We start from the raw sequence: 18,681 nt of genomic DNA on the forward strand, positions 1-18,681 counted from the left end.
TCCAAAGAGAAAAGTCCCAGCTCTGCTAACCTTGGCTCATAAGACTTGTTTTCCAATCCAGGCAACATCCTGGTAAATCTCCTCTGCACCCTCTCCATAGCTTCCACATCCTTCCTATAATGAGGTGACCAGAATTGAACACAATACTCTAAGTGCGGTCTCACCAGAGAATTGGAGAGTTGCAACATGACCTCTCTACTCTTGAACTCAATCCCCCTATTAATGAAGCCTAGCATCCCATAGGCCTTCTTAACTATCCTATCAACCTGTGCAGCGACCTTGAGGGATGTATGGATTTGAAACCCAAGGTCCCTCTGTTCATCCACACTCTTAAGTAACCGTTCATTAATCCTGTACTCAGCCTTCTGGTTTGTCCTTCCAATATGCATCACCTCACACTTATCCGGATTGAACTCCATCTGCCACTTTTCTGCCCAACTCTGCATCCTGTCTATATCCTCTTGTAACCTTCGACAACCTACAACTCCATCCACAACTCCTCCAATCTTCATGTCATCCACAAATTTACTTGCCCAACCTTCCACCTCTTCATCCAGGTCATTTATAAAAATCACAAAGAGCAGGGGTCCCAGGACAGATCCTTGCGGCACTTCACTAGTCCACCGACCTCCAGGCAGAATACTTTCCTTCCACTACTACCCTCTGCTTTCTTCTTGTAAGCCAATTTTTTATCCAAACAGCCAAGGTTCCACTGATCCCATGCCTCATGACTTTCTGGATGAGTCCCTTTTGGGGACCTTGTCAAATGTCTTGCTAAAATCCATGTAGACCACATCCACTGCCCTACCCTCATCAATTTCTTTTGTTACCGCTTCAAAAAACTCAATTAGGCTCGTGAGGCACAACCTTCCCTTCACAAAGCCATATTGACTATCCTTGAGTAGACTGTACTTCTCCAAATGCTCGTAGATCCTATCCTTAAGAATCCTTTCCAATAGTTTGCAGACCACCGACATAAGACTCACCAGTCTATAGTTCCCAGGATTCTCCCTATTACCTTTTTTAAACAAGGGAACTACATTTGCCATTCTCCAATCCTCCGTCACCTCCCCTGCAGCCAAAGAGGATTCAAAGATCCTAGCTACTGCTCCAGCGATCTCTTCTCTCACTTCCCACAGCAACCTGGGGTGTATCACATCCGGCCCTGGGGATTTATCAATCTTGATGTTTTTAAGAAGATCCAACACTTCTTCTTCTTCCTTAATCTCCACATTGTCCAGCACACAGGCCTGTTCTATTTCAACCTCACCCTGACCAAGGGCCTTTTCACTTGTGAATACTGAAGCAAAGTATTCATTTAGGACCACCCCCAACCTCCTCCACCTCCGGGCACATGTTGCCCTCTTTATCCTTTAGCGGTCCCACCTTCATTCTCGTCATCCTCCTGTTCTTCACATACGCATAGAACGCCTTGGGGTTCTCCTTAATCCTACATGCCAAGGCCTTCTCATGCCCCCTTCGAGCTCTCCTAAGTCCTTTCTTTAGCTCCTTCCTGGCTACCCTATATTTCTCATAAGCCCCTCCTACTTCCTGCTTCTTATATCTAACATATGCTTCCTTTTTCCTCTTGACGAGTTGCCTCACATGTTTCGTCAGCCATGGTTCCCTTTTCCTACCATTTTTTCCTTGCCTCAGTGGGAGAAACCTATCCTGAACCCAGCACAAGTGGTCCCTAAACTTCCTCCACATTACTTCTGTGCTTTCAGCCTTGAACATCTGTTTCCAATTTACTCTCGCTAGTTCTTACCTTAGAAATTACCTAGGGTTACCTATAGCCCTCTATTTTTCTAAGCTCCATGAGGTTTTCCCTCATGTTCTACTTAAACATTTAAGATTTCACCCTTAACCCATGACCTCTAGTTCTAGTGTGCTTGCATTTACTCTACCTATACCCCTCATAATTTTGTATACCTCCATCAAGTCTCCCCTCATTCTCCTAAGCTCTAGGGAATAAAGTCCTAACCTATTCAACCTTTCCCTATAACTCAGATCCTCAAATCCTGACAAATTCCTTGTAAAATTCCTCTGCACTCTTATTATCTTATTGATAATCATATACCAATTATATGATGGGTAGATTAGGTTCAAGAGTTCACCTTTTAGGTTTTGAGAAGTCCATTTAGGAATCTGATAACAGTAGGATAGAAGCTCTCCTTGAGTGTGCTGTGAAAATATATTTATATTAATTTTGTAATTATTTAATTCAATTGCATCAGTTTTCAAACATCTGTAATGATTAGTGACAAGTCTTTGAAGGCAGTGTGGTGTTGGTCCAACCTGAGCTTCCAAATCAGAATTACAATCAGGTCCTGATTCAGATCACTAGCCTGATCACAAAATAGTTGTCCATTGACTTCATAAACGGGGTTGTGCATGTGTCAATATCTAGGGATGTTGCGGTTGAGAGGATTGAGAGTTTCACATTCCTAGTAGTCAACATCACCAATAGCCTGTCCTGGTCCGAGTAGCCAACATAATCAAAGAACACATCCGCCCCAGTCATTCTGTCTTCTCCCATTAGGCCAAAGATACAAAAGCCTGAAAGCTCATTTCATCAGTCTCAAGGTCAGCTTCTGTTCAGAATCTTGAATGGATCTCTTGTACCATAAGATGGACTCTTGATCTACCTCATTCTGATCTTCCACTTTCTGCATTGTACTTTCTCAGTAGCTGTTACAAGTTATTCTGAACAAGAGAGAATCTGCAGATACTGGAAATCCAAGCAACGCACACAAATTGCTGGAGAAACTCAGCGGGCCAGGCAGCATCTATGGAAAAAAGTAGTTCTGCATTGTTATTATTTTAGCTTGTTCTACCTGAATGCACTGTGTAATAATTTGATCTGTATGAACAGTATGCAAGACAAGCTTTTCACTGTGTCATGGTACATGTGACAATATTAGACCATGGTCACCGAATTATAGGAAAGATATCAATAAATTAGAGAGAGTGCAGAGACGATTTACTAGGATGTTACCTGGGTTTCAGCACTTAAGTTACAGAGAAAGGTTGAACAAGTTAGGTTTCTATTCATTGGAACGTAGAAGGTTGAGGGGGGATTTGATCGAGGTATTTAAAATTTTGAGAGGGATAGATAGAGTTGACGTGAATAGGCTGTTTCCATTGAGAGTAGGGGAGATTCAAACGAGAGGACATGATTTGAGAGTTAGGGGGCAAAAGTTTAAGGGAAACACGAGGGGGTATTTCTTTACTCAGAGAGTGATAGCTGTGTGGAATGAGCTTCCTGTAGAAGTAGTAGAGGCCAGTTCAGTTGTGTCATTTAAGGTAAAATTGGATAGGTATATGGACAGGAAAGGAGTGGAGGGTTATGGGCTGAGTGCAGGTAGGTGGGACTAGGTGAGATTAAGAGTTCGGCACGGACTAGGAGGGCCGAGATGGCCTGTTTCCGTGCTGTGATTGTTATATATGTTATATATGTCTATTATTGAGATTGGCATTGGGAACAGACCAATTCCCAATACCAATATCGATACCATTACTAACCACCCAGAACTGGTATTGGGAATAGACCAGTTCCCAATGCCTGTGTTAATGCTAGTGATAAATTTATTAGGAATAAACTAATTCCCAGTACAAATACCAATACCGTTACTAGCGCTCCACTCTGCTTGCAGGACAATGAAAGGATGATAGCCTCCTGGCAGATAGCAACACAGCTTCAGTAGTTCATTGTAGGCGTGGGTCCAATGTTAGGAGCCAAAGCAAATGATAGGTCAGATCAAGCACAATTCAACCCAATGGACCAAATGACAAATCATTGCTTCTGTAGGCAGTTGGCCGATATGTGTAGTGAAGACAGCAGTGATAGTATAGTAACATTGTAAGAGGCAGTCAACATTTGTGGAGGGAAATGGACAGTCAATATTCTGGGTCGAGACTCTTCATCTGAACTGGATGAGGAGAGGGGAGATGGCGGATATAAAGAGGTGAGGGGAAGGATCTTGCATCAGCTGTCTAGTGGTAGTTAGATCCAGGTGAGGAATGGTGATTGGCAGATGGTGGAGAGAAGGGCAGACAGAAAAGCTGGAAGCTGATTACTGGAGGAGGTGAATAAAATCCCAGAAGCAGAAAACCCAGAGAATCATGAGATGGGAGGAAATTCTCCGTATGTACTCCCTTATGGTCAAGGTTACATGGATTATAAATTGTGCGTAGAAGGTCATGTTTGACAAATCTTATTGAATTTTTTGAAAAAATTACTAGGAAAGTTGACGAGGGTAAAGCAGTGGATGTTGTCTTTATGGACTTCAGTAAGGCCTTTGACAAGGTTCCGCACAGAAGGTTAGTTAGGAAGGTTCAATCGTTAGGTATTAATATTGAAGTAATAAAATGGATTCAACAGTGGCTGAATGGGAGATGCCAGAGAGTAGTGGTGAATAACTGTTTGTCAGGTTGGAGGCCGGTGACTAGTGGTGAGCCTCAGGGATCTGTACTGGGTCCAATGTTGTGTGTCATATACATTAATGACTTGGATGATGGGGTGGTAAATTGGCTTAGTAAGTATGCAGATGATACTAAGGTAGGTGGCGTTGTGGATAATGAAGTAGGTTTTCAGAGTTTGCAAAGACAAGGCCTTTATAAATCAGGGCATTGAGTATAGGAGTTGGGATGTAATGTTAAAATTATACAAGGCATTGGTAAGGTCGAATTTGGAGTATTGTGTACAGTTCTGGTCACCGAATTATAGGAAAGATGTCAACAAAATAGAGAGAGTACAGAGAAGATTTACTAGAATGTGTTGTGGTTACTTGAAATGACCAGGAAACGCAGACAATTCTTCGAGAAGTTTAAACCTTTATTTGCAAACAAAGGCTGAGGCAATCAATGAACTTGTCACCGAAAGCCCACCGAACTCCGGTGTACAGCATTCTTTATAGTAATTTCTTATCTCAGTTACATTTCGGTTTTATCAGCATACCCAATCAATTTTTAGTTGCATATCATCTATATATTAACTAATCAATCGCTCTTGCCTAGCTCTCGGTGCGCCACCATTATTTCTCTCCAGTTCGCATTGGGGCCCCATTCCTGGCCAAGGTTATTTTTTCAGACAACCTCCCTCACATTACATTTCCTGCTCGTACCATCCTGTCCGCCACCGTTATCTCTTACTAAACAAAGGCTGAGTGTAATACATGGGGTACATTTCAGCTAATTAGTGCTGCTAGCTAAACAGGTGTTCTTTAACTGCCACAGTACGTAGCTAAGAGAATACAAGGTTATCTAGTAAAACAATACATAGCAAAATGTGTCTAGTAAAATAATACATAGTAATATTCAGTACATAGGAGTGATTACATAGTGTAGTAAATAGCTAGTACATAGTGATTATATTTCAGGTATATATAATGATTATGTCAGGTATATTTCTCAATAAATGTTACCTGGGTTTCAGCACCTAAGTTACAGGGAAAGGTTGAACAGGTTAGGTCTTTATTCTTTGGAGTGTAGAAGGTTGAGGGGGGACTTGATAGAGGTATTTAAAATTATGAGGGGGATAGATAGAGTTGACGTGGATAGGCTTTTTCCATTGAGAGTAGGGGAAATTCAAACAAGAGGACATGAGTTGAGAGTTAGGGGGCAAAAGTTTAAGGGTAAAACGAGGGGGAATTTCTTTACTCAGAGAGTGGTAGCTGTGTGGAACGAGCTTCCAGTAGAAGTGGTAGAGGCAGGTTCGGTATTGTCATTTAAAGTAAAATTGGATAGGTATATGGACAGGAAGGGAATGGAGGGTTATGGGACTGAGTGCAGGTCGGTGGGACTAGGTGAGAGTAAGTGTTCGGTACGGACTAGAAGGGCCGAGATGGCCTGTTTCCGTGATGTAATTGTTATATGGTTATATGGTTAAAGCCTGTGTGGGATCTGTACATTTTGTCACATGTGGGACAGTAGGTGCTCAGCATGATGGAGGGTATTTCAGGAGATGATATGGGCCTCTTACTCTTTACAAATGACCTCCATGTCAGAGTGATACGTCATGTAAGCAGCTCCCTCAACGCTTTGAGTTCAAGAGCCATAAGGCAATGTTGCAGATTTATAAAACCCTGGTTTGATCACACTTGGACTATTGGATTCAGTTCTGGTCACCTCATTATAAGAAGGATATGGAAGCTTTAGAGAGAGTGCAGAAGAGATTTACTAGGATTCCGCATGGATTAGAAAGCATGTCTTACTAGGAAAGGCTGAATGACCAAGGGCTTTTCACTTCCGAGCGAAGAAGGATGAGAGGCAATTTGATAGAGATGTACAAGATGATAAGAGGCTTATATAAAGTGGACAGCCAGAAACTTTTCCCATGCCAGAATTGGATAATACTAGAGGGCATAATTTTAAGGTGATTGGAGGAAAGTATAGGGGTAACGACAGAGGTACATTTTTCACACGGAGCTTGTCACACCTGACAGTCAGCCATTCTTGTCTGGCGCGTGGTGTCAGGACTGGTCTCCTTTCGGGTTAACTGGGTCACGATATGAATGTTCCTGACTTGACCCTTTTTTTTATGAGGCCACGTGGCTAGCTTGGTGCTCAACCCGGCACGGAGGGAAAGCATGCGTGGGGGCGACTGGTTTCGAACTTTGGAGCCTTCGCTTCCTAAGACCGGCGCTGATGCCACTGCACCAGAGTGGTGGGTGCATGGAAACCCCTGCCAGGTGTGGTAGAAGAGGCAAATGCATTAGGAACATTTAAGAAACTCTTAGATGGGCACACGGATGATAGAAAAATAGAGGGCTATGTAGGAGGAAAGGGTGAGGTTAAAAGGTTAGCGCAATATTGTGGGCTAAAGGGCCTTTATCTTGCTGTAGCATTGAATGTTCTACAATATGTTCTATGTTAGCCCACTGACTCTATCTCAGCCTTCAACCACCCATCTACACTCCTCCCATATTAATTCCATTTTCTCATTCTTCCTACATTCCCATCAACTGCCCCACAGGTCCCACTCCATACCCAGACGTCTGGGACAATTTACTACAGTCAATTAATCTTTTGATTTTCCAATCCTGCAAAGTTTTTGGGATGTGAGAGGAAATCAACACAACCTGCGGGAGAATGTGCAAACTCTATACAGACAGTGGACAGGACTAAACCTGGGTCACTGCCACTGTGAGAAAGCAACTCTACTAACTGTTGTGCGGTGCAACACACACACACACAGACACACAATGCTAGAGGAACTCAGAAAGTCAGGCAGCATCTATGGAGGGGAATGACCAATCAATGTTTTGGACCAAGGCACTTCATCGGGACTGGAAAGGAAAGGGAAGAACCCATAATCAGAATGTGAGGGAGTAGAAAAAGTACAGGCTGGAAAGTGAGAGGTGAAGCCAGGTGAGGGGGAAGTCAGGTGGGTGGGTGAAGTAAGAGGCTAGGCAGTGATAGGTAGAAAAGATAAAGGGCTGAAGGAGAAGGAATTTGATATGAGAGGAAAGTGGACCACTGAAGAACGGAAAGGAGGAGGGCACCAGAGAGAGGTGACAGGCAGGTGAGAAGAAGAAAATGGGGAATGGAAAAAGAGAGAGGGGCAGGGGCAAAACAACGACTGTTTATTCCCTTTTATAGTTGCTGCCTGACCTGCTGAGTTCCTCCAAAATTTTGTTTATGTTGCTCAGTACATTGATCATGACAGATTTGGGGCAATTTTTGGGTAATGACATCACTTAGCAGTGATGCTATTGTTGAACAGTCATTCCACCTCACCTGGTCTCACTTATCACTTCACCAGCCTTCACCTCCTTCTAATGCCTCTTTTCCATTGTACACTCTCCTTTCCTATCAGATTCCTCTTTCTTCAGTCCTTTACCTCTTCTACCTATCACCTCTCATTTTCAGACTTCATACCCCTTCCCCCCTTCCACCCACCTGCCAGTTTGTACTCCTGTCCCCCCCCCCCCCCACCCACCCTTCTTATTCTATTTCTAATCCTTTACTTTCCAGTCCTGATGAAGGGTCTCAGCCTGAAATATCAACTGTTTATTCCTCCCCATAGATACTGCCTGACCTGCTGAGTTCCTCCAGTATTTTGTGTATGGTGCTCTGGATTTCCCTCATCTGCAGAATCTCTTGTGTTAACGTTGTACTGTACTACCGAAAAGTGCACAGATCCTGAAAAGTGCTCACTATCTCCCCAGAGGAAGTGGCAGAGATCAGGAACAATGAGGCCAGGGAATGATTCGGAGGCAAGGGTGAGGGTTTTAAAACTGAGACAGACTAAAAGATGGATGAAGCCAGAAAAATTGGCAAAATTGTGATTAAAATTAAGGAAGGACACAAATTGATTGGAAGGAATATCTACACTCAGTGGCCACTTTATTAGTTAAACCTGCACACCTGCTCATTAATGCAAATACAGTTAATCGGTTCAGGGCAGCCACTAATCAAGAAAATAGCTGGGATTTCCTTCACTTATTTAGGACACTATACTACTTAATTGGGACAGCAGACTGTTGCCAAGCAGTTTCTAATTAGCATTAATCACATGCACTTGTATGTCTTTAGACATAACACTGTGTTTGAGTAAACAGTTGTAAGTAGGGTCAGTTGCGTGTGTTTGTGTTAAAGAAGCTGCAACTTTTATCACTGATAGTTGGCGAAAGATAAGCAGTAAGAAAATTCAGAACTGTTTTACTCACATTTCAAGACAATTCTGAACTGTTTAGCTCAGTTTCAAGCATTCAGGCATGGAGATACCAGAAATAGCCGTGAGTGAAAATGAAACAATTTCACATCTTCAACAAGTTTGAAACTATTAAAAATTTGAAGGTATCAAGTTCTTCATAGTTTCTACTTTGAAGGTAACATCTTGAATGTTACAATGAAAATGAAGATTTGGAGGATGCAATCATTGACAGTATTGTACAAAGGCGGTCCATTATCTGGACTAGGTGTCTACGCTGATTTTGTTCATTTACAATCAAAAGAATGGGAAGTGGATGAATTCCCCCATTGATAAGTATGAGGAACTAATACACAGTTCTATAGTACTGCAGTAGTGTTGGCAGTGTTCTAATTTATTCCATATTACATTTAAATACATAAATTGTTAATCAGAAGATTGTCTTTTTTATACATTTTTAACTATTTCCATGAAACTTTGGCTAGTTGGGGCAACCACGTAATTGGGCCAAACTCTACTGGTCCCGATGTGTCCTAATTAACTGGAATCCACTGTAACTAATCAGCTAATCATGTAGCAGCAACTCAGTGCATAAAAGCCTGCAGACATGGTCAAGAGGTTCAGTTGTTGTTCAGACCAAACATCAGAATCGAGAAGAAATGTGACCTAAGTGACTTTGACTGTGAAATGATTGTTGGTCTGAGTATCTCCGAACTACTGATCTCCTGTGATCTTCATACACAGCAGTTACTAGAGTTTACAGAGGATGATGCAAAAAAACAAAAAACATACAGTGAGCGGCTGTTCTGCAGGCAAAAATGCCTTGTTATTGAGAGAGGCCAGAGGAGAATGCCCAGACTGGTTCAAGCACAGGAAGGCAGCAGTAACAGCGTGATCCAATGGTGTGCAGAAAAGCATCTCTGAATGTCAAACCTTAAGGCGGATGGGCTACAGCAGCAGATGACCACAAACAGGAGGTATCTAATGAAGTAGCCACTAAGCATAAATGTGGCTAATTCCTGATTCAGTGTTATACACATGTAACACAATCCTGGGCTGAGTTGTAATGCTGAAAAAATACTTTTTCAATCTACTGACTATCCATCAACCTGTCAAAACGAAATGACCATCAACTAATCACTAATTGATTAGAACATAATGAGCATTTGGCAATGCCTGTTGAAAAGCACTCAATCACTGCTGATTGATTTTCTGGGAATGTTTATTCCAATTCAGTTCTAGGGCACAGATTCAGGATAACAAGCATCTCTGAAAGGCAAGTGTGAAATACTTAGGAGGAAATTAGAGTTTGTAGCATCTACTGTTACTAGTTTATGAATCAAGAGTTTTTCCAGCAGATTGTGTGTATATATTCCAGCATCTACAGTTCATTTGGGTATTGACTATAAACTATATTTATTTCATTGATTGTCCAGCATCTTCAGATTCTCTCTTATTTGTTCATTGACTGGCTGTTAGTCCTAGCATTTATTACTATCTCTAATTTCCCTATTAACTCAGGAAGAAGTTAAAAGTGAACTACATTGTTTGGGTCAGAGTCACATGTGCCAAACCAGCTAAGGCTGGCTGATACCTTCCTTTGACAGCCATTACTAAATATTACTGAGCTTTAAAGAAAGATAAAAATAAAGATTTGCTTTATTTATCACACGTACATTGAAACATACAGTGAAATGTGTTGTTTGCGCCAAATCAGATCAGCAAGGATTGCACTGGGGGCAGGCCACACTTCTGGAGCCCACAACCTACTAACCCTAACCTATACATCTTTGGAATGGGGGAGGAAACCAGAGTACCCAGAGGAAACCCACGCAGCCACAAGGAAAACATACAAACTCCTACAGACAGCGGCAGGAATCACACCCGATCAGTGACCGCTGGCATTCTAAAGCAATTGCACTGACTGCAATGATGCTGCCCAATCAATGAATTTTACGATCACTACTGAAACTAGATCTTTATTCCTTTCAATTTTGTTTTTAAAATTTAACTTTCCCAGCAACCATGGAGGCATTTGAACCGCTATCCCTGAATGAATAGCCTAACCTCTAATTACTGATCAGGAATTTAATCTTTCTATCATGTCCTTGGATACAAGATGCTGTAGGAGTGTTGACAAAAATCGATATAAGTGTAATTACTTCTAACATACACTTTATTCCCCCAGCAAACAAATGGTGACATTGTATATACTGTATATCAGAAAAACCCGTGCCCCCAAAACATAACGTAACATACACGGCAAACTTAACCCTTAACAGTCTGGGTGAATTCTGCCTAATGAAATTTAAGGAGTCCCCTACAATGCCATTATAAATCAAAGAATGTTTGTCATTATTCACACCTACTGTATGTATATCAACCAGCAGCTCTGCTAACCATTAAGACGTATGCTTGGAGACATATTTATCATTATCAATCAAAGGGAAATCACATTTGGAATCTTGCTGTGCACAAATTGGCTTCACATTCCCAGGTCACAAAAGTGACAGATGTCAGCAGTAGTTTAAGGAATTATGAGGTTATGTCAGAGAGGATTTGAACACCTACGGAGGCTAGTCTGCCCATAGTCCCATACTGGGGTAATGTGGCCTTTATGTCTATCTTACCTCCAAGTTCTCAGTGTACATCCCTGCAGCTTACAGCCCTTCACGTGCTCAGCCACATACAGTATCTTCAAACGTGGGGAGGGATTCTGCCTCACCACACTTAAACAAGCAATGCATTCCAAACCTATACCACTCACTTGTATTGCTTTTGGTGTATTATTGTCACGCACCAAGATACAGTGAAATGTTTCTCTTGTATACTGTTTATACAGATCAAATCATTACACAATGCGTTGAGGTAGAAGGTAAAACAATAACCAGAATCAGAATCAGGTTTATTATCACCAGCATGTGATGTGAAGTTTGTTAAGCAGTTCAATGCGATACATAATATAGAAGAGAAAAAAATTAAATTAAATAATAATAAGTAAATCAATTACAATGTACGTATATTGAATAGATGTAAAAACTTGCAAAAAAACAGAAATACTGTATATTTTAAAAAAGTGAGGGTAGTGTCCAAGGGTTCAATGTCCATTTAGGAATTGGATGGCAGAAGGGAAGAAGCTGTTCCTGAATCGCTGAGTGTGTGCCTTCAGGCTTCTGTACCTCCTACCTGATGGTAACAGTGAGAAAGGGACATGCCCTGGGTGCTGGAGGTCCTTAATAATGGACACTGCCTTTCTGAGACACTGTTCCCTGAAGATGTCCTGGGTACTTTGTAGGCTTATACCCAAGATGGAGCTGACTAGATTTACAACCCTCTGCAGCTTCTTTCAGTCCTGTGCAGTAGCCCCTCCCCCCCCCATACCACACAGTGATGCAGCCTGTTAGACTATTCTCCACAGTACATCTAGAAGTTTTTTGAGTGTATTTGTTTACATGCCAAATCTCTTCAAACTCCTAATGAAATATAGCCACTGTCTTGCCTTCTTCATAAGTGCATCGATATGTTGGGACCAGGTTAGGTCCTCAGAGATCTTGACAGTTAGGAACTTGAAACTGCTCACTCTCTCCACTTCTGATCCCTCTATGAGAATCAATGTAGAATGAAGTGTAAAAGCTACTGAGTAAGGGCAGTGCAATAAATAATAAAGTGCAAGATCCCAATGAGGTAGATTGTGAAGTTAAAAGTCCAACTTATTGTACAAGAGGTCCATTCAGGAGTCTAACAGTGGGATAGAAGTTGTCTTTGAGCCTGGTGGTATGTGCTTTCAAGCTTTTGTATCTTCTGCTGATGGAAAAGGGAAAATGTCTGGGGTGGGTGGGATCTTTGATTATGGCTGACTAATGCATACAAAATACCGAGGAACTCAGCAGGTCAGGTAACATCTATGGAGAGGAATAAACAATTGACATTCCTGATTAAGTGTCTCAGCCCGAGATGTTGACTGTTTATTTCTCTCCATCGGTGCTGTCTGACTTCCTCCTGCTAAGTTCCTCCAGCATTTTGTGTATGTTAAAACTGAAATTGGTCCTTTTATGAAAAAATATGCCACACAATCTATGATATCTCTCTCTCTGTGGAGTATCTCTGCCTTCTTCACCCTTGCTCTATCTTTCCCTGAGGTCACTTTGCTGGCATATAGTACTATAGGCATCAGCTGTTGTCTTGTGCACAACTGAGCTGTCCACTTGTCTGGTGGAGGCCCGAGAGACCGAATGCCAAAAGGCAGCTCAGACTTGGCAACCCCCACTGCCAAGCTCAGTTTGTGCCTCATTTGGCTTCTACAGTTGGCAGTAGAGGGGGTCAGGTGAAACTTGGAACCTTGGCTGTCTTTCTGCTCTCAGTTGGGGTTAATCACAGCTGTTCTCCTGATGAAAGCGGCCAACATTTTGAACAGTTGTCCTTCCCGCCTGGCTCGGGAGCTGTGATCAGTAGCCAGATTCTTGTAGGAAACCGTTGTAGAACCATCTGGCCAGTTTCTGTTTTTGGATGGATGTCCTCTCATTCATAGGTCCTGGTGCTGAGAGCCAATAACTAACTGACTTACTCAGATCTTTTATTTAATCCAATATTTTGCCTTGTCCAGCAGACCACTTGGTTTGAGGTTATGAAGGGGAAAGTGTTCATGTACAAGATGTGGAACCAGAGCCTTTTGGGCTTGTGAAATAGACTTTAAGGGGAAATAAGGCAACAGAACTCTTGAGCTTTAATTTGTCCTTGAGAACTGCACTGAATGTGCACTAATCCAGGACCTGTACATGTTAAAGATCCCTCAGGAAGTAGAACATAGAACACTACAGCACAGTACAAACACTTCAGTCCATGTTGTGCCAACCTTTTAACCTACTCTAAGATCAATCTAATTCCTTTCTCCCAAATAGCCCTCCATTTATCTTTGCTCCAAGCCCCTATCTAAGAAACTCTTAAATGTCCCTAATGTATCTGCCTTTACCACCACCCCTGGCAGGTCGTCCCACACACCAACCACACTCTGTGTTCAAAAAACATTACCTCTAACATCCCCTTATACCTTTCTTCAATCATTTTAAGACTATGTCCTCTCATATTTCCCTTCCTGGGTAAAAGGTGCTGGCTGTCCACCTTATCTATGCCTCTTATCATCTTGTACACCTTTGTCAAGTCACTTCTCATCCTCCTTCACTCCAAACAGAAAAACCTAGCTCACTCAATCTTTCCTCATAAGACATGCCATCTAATCTAAGCAGCACCATGCTAAATCTCCTCTGCACCTTCTCCGAGCCTTCCACATTCTTCCTATAACGAGGTGACCGGAACTGATCACGGTACTCCCAAGATTTTATAGAGCTGCAATATTACCTGTGGCTCTTGATTTCAAACCCTAACTAATGAAGGTCAGTGTGCCTTCTTAACCACCCTATCAATTTGCAAGGCAACTTGGTAATGGACCCCAAGATCCTTCTGTTTCTTCTAGTGTCGTGTACGTATTCTTTGATCCACAGCATCTGCAATTGTATTTTTGTGTTCTGTTTCCCCACACTGCTAAGAATCCTGCTATTAACCTTGTACTCTGCCTTCAAGTTTGAGTTTGTGGGAGGGAAGCATTAGATTGATCTTGCAGTAGGTTCAAAGATCAGCACAACATATTGGGCCGAAGAGTTTGTATTGTACTGCACTCTTCTCTGTTCTATGTAATATTGTTCCATTGTACAGAGTGTTGGCAAGGCTACACATGGAGTACTCTACACAGTTTTGGTCCCCATAATCAACAAATGATTGACTAAAATAAAACACCATTCAAAGTTCAAAGTAAATTTATTACCAAAGTACATGCATGTCAACATATACAACCCTGGATTTCTTGTGGGCATACTCAGTAAATCCAAGAACCATAATAAAGTCAATGAAAGACCAAACCAACAGGGCATACAGACAACCAATGTTCAAAAGGCAAAAACTGTACAAATACAGATTAAAAATAGTAATAAAAAATACGATATTTAGGAAAACTTGAAACATTTGAAGAACTACAGACAATAACATACTATGCAGCATTAACAGCAATGCTGTGCAATGGCTCTAAAATAAAGGCACTCATTAATAGAAACTCAAAGCTGAGTAATGGAATGAGAGCACCGAAATGGAAGAACAAAAGTGAAACCATAAGAGCCTAATGAAGTATAAAATGGATATCCCAAGCAAGAAAGTTAAGGAAACACCAATGAAATATAAGGTCCATACAATATATGATCAAACTGACAAAAGCATTTTAGAATTCATAGATACACTAAAACAGAAGCTTGGTGCATGCAAAGCCAGACTAACTAGATACATGAAATGCACCAGACGAAGAAAACAGAATTATCAGTTCAGGAACAATGATAAAGGTTTACACAGGGCATTGAAACTAAATTCAACACAACAAAATGTCACCAGCCCGAGCACAGAATTACCAACAAACGCAAAAGATAATGAACTTTTGGTCTAATATCTGATCAAACAGGGTGACACACAATCAAGGCACAAGCTGGATTAGGGAAGAAAAATAATGTACTCACATAATTGAAGACATGCAGACATCTGAAGTTACATTGGATATGCTAAAAGCAGTTATAAAAAATACCCACAACTAGAAAAGTACAAGCAGCAATAATATAATTATAGGGGCAAAAATTCAACTTCCCTTCATCCATACCTATAATACATATCAACAATTTTTTATAAATATTGAAAAATTGTAACATCATGCATCTGGCAGCTAATCATCACTCACTTAAGTAACCACAATGCACTTAGAGAAGAGCAGAAAGGTGCTGCAAGAGAATGAAAGGATGTAAAGAACAACTGATAATAGATTCTGTAATTCTAATCAAACCCAGCAGAAAACCAGAAATCTTTCATGTTGTTATAATGACTACAAAAAGCATTTGATTCAGTCCCATATTCATGGTTAATAGACGTTCTTAATATATGTAAACTACACCCAATACTTGTGAAATTTCTACAAAATCTGATGCAGCATTGGCATACTATAATCAACCTATCCATTAACAAACAAATAAGAACACCACTGTTATTGAGGCACTTTTCAGAGCGACTCTCTAAGCCCACCATAGTTGTGTCTAGCTTTAAACCCGCTCTCTGATTTACTGAATCAGATGAAAATTTTGTATTAAATCAGAAAGAACCAAATGAATTGTACTTTGACACACCTTCTATACATGGATGATTTGAAATTATATGTTCCTTCATCAGTAAAGCTGAAGCAATTCATTCAACTCATAAAATTCTTTGCTAAAGATTTAGACATGAACTTTGGACAAGGTAAGTGCAGAACATAAAGAAAGGTGCAATGGAGCTAATAGAATACAAAACAGCAGCAGGATACAATACAACCGATGGATGAATATGAAACATATCAGTATCTGGGATATCAACAAGCAAAGAAAATAGATCATAGTGTGATAAAGGGAAAATTTTCAACAGAATTTACTTCAAGGCTTAAGAAAATCTGCCAAACAGAGCTCAATAGTAAAAATACAACAAAGTCAATAAACACTTTCGCAATACCCATAATAACATAGTCTTTTGGCACAATACCTTTGTCTGAAACTAATTTGGAAAATTTACAAAAAAAAATAACTGCCATGACAAATTTTAGAAAACACCATGTACATTCTAACACACTCAGATTAACACTACCTAGGACAGAAGGAAGAAGAGGAATAACACGTAAAAAATTGCACAACAGTCAGATAAGACTTCTAAGGATTTACTTTCATCAACAAAAACCATCTGGCATGGAATGCCTATCATTCCATGCCAGATCATATTTTAGGAAATCTGATCACTTGGCTTTCCTTCTCCTACCTGCATACGGGCAGAGGATAAAGAGCAAAACTCCAGGGATAACGACTACAAAGAGGTAGTCATGGGAGGCAGAGGGGCAGCTACAGGATTGCTTCTAATTTGTGGACTGGGGTATGCTCAAGGACTCATCAGAGGATCTGAATGAATACACCACAGTTGTCACAAACTTTATAAAAGATGAGTGTGATAGATGAGTGTGTCCTCACTAGATCATTCAGAGTCTTCCCCAACCAGAAGCCCTGGATGAACCAGGAGATCTGCTAAGTTCAGATCAGAGACATTCAGGTTTGATGACTAAGTAAGATACAAAAGGTCCAGATGTGATCTGCGAAAAGCCATCTCACAGGCTAAGTGGCAATTTGGGACTAAATCTGAATCACTGAAGATACTCGACAGCTGTGGCAGGGCTTGAAAACTATCACCTCTTACAAAGTGAAATCAAGCGACAACAAGGCTTCACTTCCAGCACTATGGTCATTCACAAAATGATTCACTTGGTTAATTCATAGGATGAGGGGTTGTTTGATCATAAACTAACGAAGTTGGATCTGTATTCTTTGTCTCGATGACTGAGAGTTGGTTATAGCCATGGCAGCATACAGCTGAGAAATTAGCTTATACCACTCTTACAATGAAGTCCAGACCCCCCAGACATAGAAGCACATTACAAGCCCTTCAGCCCATAATGTTGTGCCAACTATGTAACCTACTCTGAAAGCTGCCTCAAATTTCCCTACCGCATCGCCCTCTATTTTTCTAAGCTCCTTGTACCTAAGAGTCTCTTAAAAGACCCTTTTGTATCCACCTCTACCACCGTCACTGGCAGTGCATTCCACACACTCACCACTCTGTGTCTGAAACACTTACCTCTGATATCTCCTCTGTACCGACTTCCAAGCACCTTAAAACTGTGCCCTCTCGTGTTAGCCATTTCAGCCCTGGGAAAAAGCCTCTGGCTATCAACAATGCCTCCCATCATCTTATACACCTCTATCAGGTCAGCTCTCATCCTCCGTTGCTCCTTGACTAGAATAATATTTTTTCATTTCTTTCCAATCAAAGTTCAAAGTAAGCTTATTAACAAAGTATGTATATGCCAACATATACTAACCTGAGTTTCATTTTATTGTGGGCATTCACAGTAGAACAAAGAAATACAATAGAGCCAATGAAAAACTAGACAGAGTGACAAACAACTACTGTGCAAAAGGAAACAAACTGTCATCCGTGAGCGGCTGTCCTTGGAGAGGGAGCACGCTGTCACACTGAGCACATTGGGGGATTTCCATGAGCAGTGGTTCCCCCGCAGTATAGACTGTGTTATAGACAGTAGTAACCATATAGTAATTTGAGTATGACTACTGTCTCGTAAATATTGATTGTTTTGTGTCCATGTGTTGTAAATAAACATTTATAGTTTTGATACAAAGAAAAGGAAACAAGCTGTGCAAATACAAAAAATAATAATAAATAATACTGAGAACAATTGTTGTAGAAACCTTGAAGTTGTGTCCATAGATTGTGAAATCAATTCATTGTTGAGGTGAATGAAGTTTTCCTTGTTGGACCATTCCACAAGTTGAACAGAAATCTATGCTTGCTGTTTGCAAGAGAATGGGGTTGTATGGACCATTTCTCAAAGTTGCCAGCAATGATTAATTTAGAAGATTGATGTTGTTTTTCTCTGGATTTAGGTGTTCCAATGGATTTGATCGGCACCGACAGGAGTGGCTGGACTATCACTGTATGGATGAGGTACGGTAAACATGATCTGAGGCCAAGCCAATAACCAGTTAGTAGCAAACTAATAATTGCCAGCAGCAGACAAGAAACTGGAGGAGCTGAGTGGGCTGGGCAGCACTTTTTGTTCAGTTAGGTTTACAGCACATTAGCAGTCCCTTCTGGCCCAACGAGTCTGCTCCACCCTATTAGACCCATGTGGCCAATTAACCACCACATAGCATAGCGGTTAGCGCAACACCATTACAACTCAGGGTGTTCCGGAATGCAGAGTTCAATTCTGGTGTTGTCTGCATGTTTTCCTCATGACCATGTGGGTTTTCTCCGAGTGTTCTGGTTTCCCCCCACAGTCCAAAGACGTATCGGTTAGTAGGTTAATTGGTCATTGTAAATTGGTCCATGATTAGGCTAGGGTTAAA

At 41.1% G+C, this 18,681-nt stretch overlaps 1 protein-coding gene across 1 annotated transcript in view; it reads left to right on the forward strand.

Moving 5' to 3' along the window:
• The window catches only part of LOC140741490 (plexin domain-containing protein 1-like), an 810,319-nt gene that overhangs the window by 665,699 nt on the left and 125,939 nt on the right, over nt 1–18,681 (forward strand). Inside the window, exon 10 of the mRNA XM_073071746.1 lies at nt 18,217–18,277. Coding sequence (XP_072927847.1) covers nt 18,217–18,277 — 61 coding nt within the window. The remainder of the gene's footprint in view (nt 1–18,216; nt 18,278–18,681) is intronic.

The sequence above is a fragment of the Hemitrygon akajei genome, chromosome 18, assembly GCF_048418815.1.
Source record: "Hemitrygon akajei chromosome 18, sHemAka1.3, whole genome shotgun sequence".
NCBI classification, from domain to species: domain Eukaryota; kingdom Metazoa; phylum Chordata; class Chondrichthyes; order Myliobatiformes; family Dasyatidae; genus Hemitrygon; species Hemitrygon akajei.